Here is an 8,508-nt window from a genome sequence, read left to right as displayed (position 1 = left end):
ATTTCTGAAATTTTAGCAGTCAGCTCCCACAAGCCAGCAGGATTCAGCACTAGCACACTCCTGGGTCCATGTTCCAGCTAAACATCCCTCACATCCCTGGGAGCTTCCATGCCCCACTTTAGGAAGCACTGCTTGGACAAAAGCTTATACAAAGGCTTTCCTAATGCTGGATCATCAGCCTCTCGTTGATTGGTTTTGTTTGTTTGGGAATAGGTGCTTGTTCCTTGTTAAAGAACAGCATCTTCCTCATCAAAGAAATAACTACCTTTGCCTATGTGGTCATCATAAAAACAGTGGATAGTAATGTTCTACTACAAACCATGGTGAGTTATCAAATGTGCCAAGTAATAACCGGTAACTCGCACGGCTCTTGGAAATTACACTCCCTGCTCCATCTGAACAGAGACCTCTGCACTCTGGTTAGGTGGGCCAGAGTGTGCCCTCAGAAACCAGATCATGGACTGGATTGGGTGCTGGTGCATTTCTAACCATTGTAAAACACATGTATAAAACATTATAACATTATAAAACACACTTGAGGTTGGTGGCAGTTCTTGACTCTTTGGTTGTTATCCATTCTACAGTTTTCATAACTTAAAAAAATATTTGTGTTTTTATACATTGCCCTCAGTCTGCAGATGCAGACACACACACACACACACACACACACACACACACAGACACACACACACACACACACACACAGACAGACACACACTCCCAAACCCTCTTCACTTTCCATTTCATAAACAAAGAAGGGAGACACCTAGTATTTATTGATCATCTACTATGTATAAAGCCTCGTGTTAGGATCTTCCCATTTAACATGGTCTCCTTTAATTCTCTCCTCAGTCTTGGAAAGGGGCTATTATTTTCTCTACTTTACAAATGAGAAAATAGAACCTCAAATAGGTTAAGAAATTTTCTCAAAGTTTCACATACAGGAAGTAGGACTGAAACGTAGCCTTTTTAAAAAACCTCAGGGAGCATACTTTTTTCTATAAGAACTTTTCCCCAATATTTAGTAAGAGATGAGGGTTGTTTTGCTCATTACTCACCTTCTAATTTATTTTCTTTGATCTATATAAATATTTCTTTCAAAAATTTAAAGGTGGAAATCTGTCTTAGGACTCCGACACCCAGACAGTGGGTGGTCAAATCGAAAAAGAAAATCTAAAAAAAAGAAAAAAAATTAATGTCATGTTCATGTCTTTTAGTAGGTAAAAGTAAAAACTATGTTGTGGGTATTTGAGTGTGTAAAATGTTAGCACTTATGTTATAAATAAGTTTTGCTATGTGACCCTGAGACAAATACTATAAAACTGTGCTGATATGGCTTCGGGAATTTTACACTACTTTTGCATACGGAAAAACTTAGTGCATCACTGTGAACTGCACTAGGAGTCCCACAGAGACTCTGATAGAACCCAAGCCCTCTCCCCTGATCAAAGCACGTGAGTGCTTGGGAATCACTAGCACAGCCTGGCTTGAAGTCAGCTCTCCATCAATATTTGTGAAATAGGATGCAGTATTTTCCTGACATGTGGCCCTAATCTTCCGCTCCTTCTCTCCTTTCTCCCTCTCCTTCTGCCCACAGGTCTTTTCTCTGGAGTCCCAGGAGGCAGATTATGGGCAGGACTGCCTGTGGCCGGCACCATGAAGCCTGAGTCTGCTTGCGCTCCGCCCCGGGCCCTGCTCTGCCTGAGCTCTGGGCTTGTCGTGGCTGCCCTGCCTGCAGCCCGCTGCTGCTAGGAGTGTAACCTCGGGACTGGTCCTGGGCCAGTCTTGGCCTTTCTCCTGGCTCACCGCACTGCTCACTCCTGCTCCGTCACAGTGCCCTGTCCCCGGCCTCCCTGGCTGGGGCATTGGGGGTCTGCTGGGAAGACTGCAGTGCTGAAGGCTTCCTCCCACCTCTCCTCGAATCAAGGCCTCCGGATCCACATGGATAGCTGAGATCTTTTCTTGGAGAAAGACACTTTCCTCTCACTGGCTTCCCCACCTGATTTTCTTCCTTCTCTGCTGCCCTGTCTCTTTCCTCTGCCTCCTTGTTGGATTTCTTGCTCGTGCGCCCATCTGGGCTGTCTTGCTGACATTCCTCCTTCCTCACCATCTTGGTATTTGTGTGCGTGTCTCCCTCCTCTTGTGTGCTCTCTGTCCCCCATCTCTGTCCTGTCTCCCTCTCTCCCTCCCCTGAGGGCCGCAGCAGCCACGATGAGCTTCACTCTGCACTCGGTTTTCTTCACCCTGAAGGTGAGCATCCTGCTGGGGTCCCTGCTGGGGCTCTGCCTGGGTCTTGAGTTCATGGGCCTCCCCAACCAGTGGGCCCGCTACCTCCGCTGGGACGCCAGCACGCGCAGCGACCTCAGCTTCCAGTTCAAGACCAATGTGTCCACGGGGCTGCTCCTCTACCTGGACGATGGTGGTGTCTGTGACTTCCTCTGCCTCTCCCTGGTGGACGGCCGCGTTCAGCTCCGCTTCAGCATGGACTGCGCTGAGACTGCCGTGTTGTCCAACAAGCAGGTGAACGACAGCAGCTGGCACTTCCTCATGGTGAGCCGGGACCGCCTGCGCACTGTGCTGATGCTCGATGGTGAGGGCCAGTCTGGGGAGCTTCAGGCCCAGCGGCCCTACATGGATGTGGTCAGTGACTTGTTCCTTGGTGGAGTCCCCGCAGACATACGACCTTCCACTCTGACCCTTGATGGAGTACAGGCCACGCCCGGCTTCAAGGGATTAATCCTGGATCTCAAGTATGGCAACTCGGAGCCTCGGCTTCTGGGGAGCCAGGGTGTTCAGCTGGATGCCGAGGGACCCTGTGGGGAGCGTCCCTGTGAAAACGGTGGGATCTGCTTCCTTCTGGATGGCCACCCCACCTGTGACTGTTCCACCACTGGCTACGGTGGCAAGCTCTGCTCAGAAGGTAAGATCCACTGCCCTCTCCCTCTCTTGCTAGAGGCCTGCCCACTGCATTGGGTGAGGGCAGAGACTCCTGACAGGAACCAGCTCTACAGAGAAGTGCTTCTTTAGCTGCATGTTAGCTAACTGGGCCCCTTTCCCTGAGGAGGCAATGGAAATCCATTGCTTGCTCTCAGTGGAAAATCCACCAGATCTCAGTAGGTAGGGAATCCTGGCTACTCAGCTGTGGGCTCTGCACTCAACCCAAAGGGCTGGTTGGAGAAGACTGCAGTCTGAACCCCAGCTCAACTCCTTCCATAGCAGCACTGCTTAGCAGGATCAGCACAGGGCAAGAAATTAGAAATTGGCAAAGTGTTTATCTCTGTCCCTCCTGATCTCTTGAGACTTGGACCCTTCGGGATGGATGTGAAACTCCCCATCACTTCCTCCTTTTAATCCCCAGCATAAGGGGTGCCTGTGCAAAGAAGAATGAGGTGGATGGGTTGCTGGGAACGTACTTGGCCCTGCTGCCAACCCAACCCTTTCCCTGTGCCCCTTCCCCCCACAGCCCCCTGGGGTGCACTCAGGGGAGGTCCTTGCTTTTTTGTTCTAGCAATGAACATTTTTCATATGAGTTTCCTCTTTAGATGTGTCCTCTCTACATACTAACAACAGTACTGACAGGCACAGAGATGGACTGGATCCTCATTCAGCCAAGTCCACCAAGGGAGCTGACAGTACTTGGCATAGCCTGGAAACCCCCCCAAGTTCAACTACAACTTTACAGGGAGAGAGAAGAAAGGACTTGTGCAAAAGGGCTTAGGCTGCCCTCACCTTATTCACCGTATTCTGACTGTTTGAGATTAGATCTGGAAGAAGTGGCCCGGGCTTTAATTTGGCAAATACTCAAAAGCCAAATTCCTGGACTCCTGGACTCACTAAAGGCTTAGATTTGGGTAGGAGGAAACATTGAAGTGAACAGGTGTGTGAGAAGTGGCCAGATGGGTATGTAGGTTGGGAGGTTAGGAAGAGGAGGCAAGCAAGTTACATCACCTCTTATGCTTTCTGGGTTAAGGCCTGGATTCTTCTAGAGATGTTTTGTGTTGCTATCTCATGCTGATCTCTTCATGGAGCTGGTGGCATGGTATAAGGCAGAACAGAGGACTCAACCTTGGCTGCACATTAGGATCACCTGGGGGAACTTAAAAACTTCCAGGCCATGCCCCAGCCTAATTAAATCCGAATTTCTGGGGGTGGAACCCAAGAATCTGTATATTTGTAAAGCTCCCCACATTATGCAGTGTGCAATCAAGGTTAAGAACCAACTGGTACAAGGTCAAGGGAAGTCAGGTGGGTGGGGCCAGGTGAGTATCTTGCCACTGACTCCCAGGGTCTCTTCATTCAGGTAAGGCCCCGCTGCCCTGCTTCCTTGGGATTTGTAATTAAAGATCCTGTCTGCAGGTATTCCTTAAATGTTTCCAGAACAGCCCAACCTCTAAGGCAGGCTATGGTTCATGTGAACTTTAGCTATCAGTAGCTATTTAAAATTTTAAAAAAATCAAAGTTTATTTTACAAGTGGCACATGCTGGAGACTAGGACACATTGGAGGTCTCGCTGGAGGCCTCAGTGTAAGTTGTGTGTGGGCTATTGCAGGAGTGTTTTCTGGGTCTCTGCTTCTTTTCTCTACTGGGTTGGGCATCATATCTCCTTTCCTGTTGGAGAGGGAGAGGTCAAATGCATAGGTTGTCCTTGTCTGGCTTCTGTCTTCCCCACTGAAGTCACAGGAAAGAGGGGTGGGCGAGTGGGGTAGAGGCAACCCCAATCTGCAGAACCACTTTGGGAATGTGATTATTGAAGTGCCTCTCACAAGCAGGTGCATTCTGGAGCTGACTGCTGTTCAAAGCTTCTTGGCTTTGGAGAAAGTTCTGCCTGAAGACGCTGACATGATCACTTGTTTTCTCATTCACCCGAAGGATCTGTTCTCTTCTCAGAACTCGCATTGAAAGCTGGCATTCTTCCTTTCTAGGGACCAGGGTGTTTGCAACTGTGTTGTTAACTTGCTGATTATCCCTGATTGCATTTTTTGTGTTTAAAAAGAACTCATTTCCTCGGGGCAGGTTTGGATCAGCATTTTTCTGCAGGAAGAATCTCTGTACTGTATATGTATACAATTTGCCTTTTCTCTCTGGTGTGTGTGTGTGTGTGTGTTCCAGTCTCCAGTGGAATTTCTTCAGAGCAGATTGTATGCAGTTGATTTTTAAATAACTAAATGCAATATGGATATTTTAATAATTGGTTTTTCCACAAGGTTCAGATCATCTCCTGGCTATGGATTGGTACCTCTGTCTGTGGAAGGCAAACACCCAGCATAACTCATTTATCTTTCTGATACATAAATAGAGTAAATAATCTCTTTTAACGGTAACACTTGACTGGCTTGGAACAGAGCGGTGCAGAGGTGGAGGTGAGGGTGGATGTTGGGGGAGGCAACACAATTTACTGTTGATAACTTGCAGCCTGTTGATTTCAGTAATTGTCATCATGTCTAATCAATCACAGAAATGCATCATTGACTATTAGAAAATATCTGTTGCCTCCATACATGGTTAATTTTTAGAGAGTTAGTGGGAAAAACTCACCTGTTAAATGTTAAGGGGAAAAAGAATCACAGCAGCTGCGAAGTGTCAAGCAGATCTGCATAACAACAAGATAAATGGCCTAAACAAAGTCCTGCCCATTTTCCTAAAGATAATGTGGCAAAATGGGTAGTGAGAATGCATCCGTCCCCACTCCCCCTTAAATTGCACATGTCTCAGAACTGAAGCCAGGGGACTTATTCCCAGCAGTTGGTTCTGTGTACTAAGCACCTGATTGTCCTAATTTGCAGGATGGGCCCTGCCATTTGACTGTGCGAGGGCTTGCACCTGGCATGGAAGATCCATTTTTATACTTCATGCTTTAGCAGCTCAAAGAGCAGGAGGAGCTGCAAGGGCTCCTACAGCTTTGGATGGATGTGGCTCAGGCCTGTTGGAGGCGCCCTCTGTGGTCCATTAGTTTCCAGCCCACCTGCAGTGTTGCTGTTTGCTTGGCCTGTCTGGCTCTCCATGTCTTGATGGCTCCCAACGTCTTCATGCTGCACTCCAGGAAGAAGGCACAGATGGGCCCATCTCTTTTTATGTGCTTTGGGCTATTTTGATTTTCCACTGTGTATCTTCCATAGGTAAGATCCAGAATATGTCAGAGATAGTTGCTATGGAAGAATTGGTAAGAGTTAATGGACACAGTATCTTCTCTTTCATTTGGTGAAGGGCTTTTAGCTCTGGTTGCAGACTGAATTCTGCACAACTTACTTGAGAAAACCTTATTGCAAGACTACCAATCTAATTAACAGTCACACTGAGCATTATGGCACAATATGGATGAAGAAGAGGTCCCAGATTTTGACTTCTAGGTGTTATGTTTATAAATAAAATGCTTTGGTACTCCACCAGACTTGTTCATGTTGACATTTAATTTTGCCTTTTCAGTGATGTTCTTGGAGGACAGAAGAAATGCAGATAACTCAAGACGATTTAAAAATGATGCATCTTTGGTTTACAATGTAATCGAGTGCTGGCACGGCATTTTCCACTTGGCTTTATGTTTAGCTCAGTCTGTCCTGTGATGGGCAGCCTTGAAACTCAGCGGCTAATGAAGAGGTATCCTCAGTTCCCTCTAGAGAGCAGTCCCCTCACGGGTCATTAATAGTTTGTCATTACCTTAAAATAAGTTTAAACTTGTTTATCCTTAAAACATTCTTAGTTATAGATCTGCACGTACTGAATTTCTCAACAACCTTATGGTTGTGAAGAATTGATTTACCACCAAGATTTATAAATTCCAGCACCAGTTTCTCTTGAGATTACTCAGCATAAAGTCATCCTGTTGCAGGTTGGGTGGGACCAGAGAACAATGGGGCAGTCTTCATAGGTTGGTCTCTACTCTTGAGGCTCTTGGCATGTGCCTACTTAGGTCACATATCACTTGTGTGAACATGTTTTTAGGTTAATTTAGTGAAGAGGCATGAGGTCTATCTTATTCCATTGGCAGAGAAAAAGTTTGTTTATTGTCTATCTTTTCCTGCTGTGCCCAGACTAGAAGCTTTTTGTTTTGAGGCTCGGCTGTTATGTTTTCAGGTGTTGGGAACCTATAGTGAAGTGTCATGGTGGTCGTGGGTGACAGGGACCAGAGCCTTATTACAGGCACACTGCTGAGTAGTAACCAGTAGTGCCCACCCCCCACCCCATGTCCCCTGCTGTCTGAAGCTGACATCCTGCTCAGGTTGATTGATGACTCAAAACCACTGTATGGCCTTCTCATGCCTTCCTGAAAGTGAATTTCACTTCTTTTTATTGAGAATTTTGTGACTCTTCCCCCATGTCTCAAAGCCAGAGGATGGAATGCCCTATACCAACAGGAGGCTGCTGTGGCTGGACCCTGAGCATTTACTGAGGGCCAGAGACATCAGGTGCTGTAGTTAAGGTCCCAGTGATTGCCCCAGCTGGATGCTCCTGTTTGGGGCACTTGTGTAAAAACACAGTCAGCTCCCCACCCCTCTTCCCAGTGCCTACCCTGCTGGAATTGTAATGTGGCATTGTTCCTAATCTGTGTCATCTCTGAATGGCCTTGCAAAAGGCCTGGGGACTGCAGGGGAGTGATGAGTAATCACAGAGTCAAGGATAACTCCATTCCGAATCCTTTCCCCTGGTATGGAGAAGGTAGCACAAAAGCAAGGCCTTAAACTGTACACAAAGGAGGGACTGCTGCTTCGGAGACTCTGTTCCCCACCTAGCATTCAGGCTTTAAATTGGACCAGCCCCTACTTTCCACCAGCCTAGCCAGCAAGCAGGGGCTGTTGCTAACTGGAGTCTGAATAGGGGTCTGATTGCTCCTTTTTCCTCCTCTCTCCTGATTACCAAGTGAGATTTCCTGGGTATGCTGTATGCTAAACGGCAGAGCAGCCGCCTGCCACTTGCTCCAATTATCCTTCTTTTAACTGCTGAGGGAAGAGTAATTTTTTTTTAATGCTCCCCTCCCCATAACATCTCTGCCTCCTTTAAAGAAATAAGACCCTTCTTCGTTGTTCCCCGTTCAGTGGGGTGAGAGCAGCCTTTTCCCTTCACAGAGCCTGCACACCAGCTGCAGGCTGCAAAGGGGGTGGTTGGTGGGTGACACTTTGGTCCGAATTCAGCGAGGTTGTGGGTCAGGCAGGCATTTTGCCAGGAGCCTTGAAGTGGCACGTGAACTTGCATTTGCATTTGGTAATGAGATACCACAGGCCCAATGCTGGGGGCTAATTATTTCAAGACCCCTATCTCCCTTTGCAGGCTGCCCAGAAAGATGGTTTCCAGGTCCTGGGGCAGCTGCTCATCAGCTGGGCCCTCTTTCTCCATCACTGGGCAGAAGAGGTGGGGTATGGGTTGCAAGGCTGTGCTTGGGGGATGGGACTCGGGTCCCCCCACTCCTCCTATTGCCCTGCAGTCACTAGATTTGCAGTGTAGAGCCATAGCAGTGAGGGCACAGAGGTGGAACTGAATAGAGGGAGGCTTTGGGGCAAGGCTCTGAAGGTAGGG

At 47.6% G+C, this 8,508-nt stretch overlaps 1 protein-coding gene across 1 annotated transcript; it reads left to right on the top strand.

Moving 5' to 3' along the window:
• Window positions 1-1,601: 1,601 nt before the first annotated feature.
• LOC103583731 (neurexin-3-like) lies at window positions 1,602-8,348 on the top strand (the record flags this gene model as incomplete). Its single annotated transcript, XM_008564969.1, has 3 exons — window positions 1,602-2,920; window positions 6,117-6,160; window positions 8,263-8,348. Coding segments are annotated over exons 1-3 (839 nt in total), but the record flags the coding sequence as incomplete, so codon positions are not given.
• Between the last annotated feature and the right edge of the window lie 160 nt (window positions 8,349-8,508).

The sequence above is a fragment of the Galeopterus variegatus genome, unplaced genomic scaffold, assembly GCF_000696425.1.
Source record: "Galeopterus variegatus unplaced genomic scaffold, G_variegatus-3.0.2 Scaffold27325, whole genome shotgun sequence".
NCBI lineage: Eukaryota > Metazoa > Chordata > Mammalia > Dermoptera > Cynocephalidae > Galeopterus > Galeopterus variegatus.
Note: the sequence above shows the minus strand (reverse complement) of the source record. Positions and strands in the feature narration are given on the sequence as shown.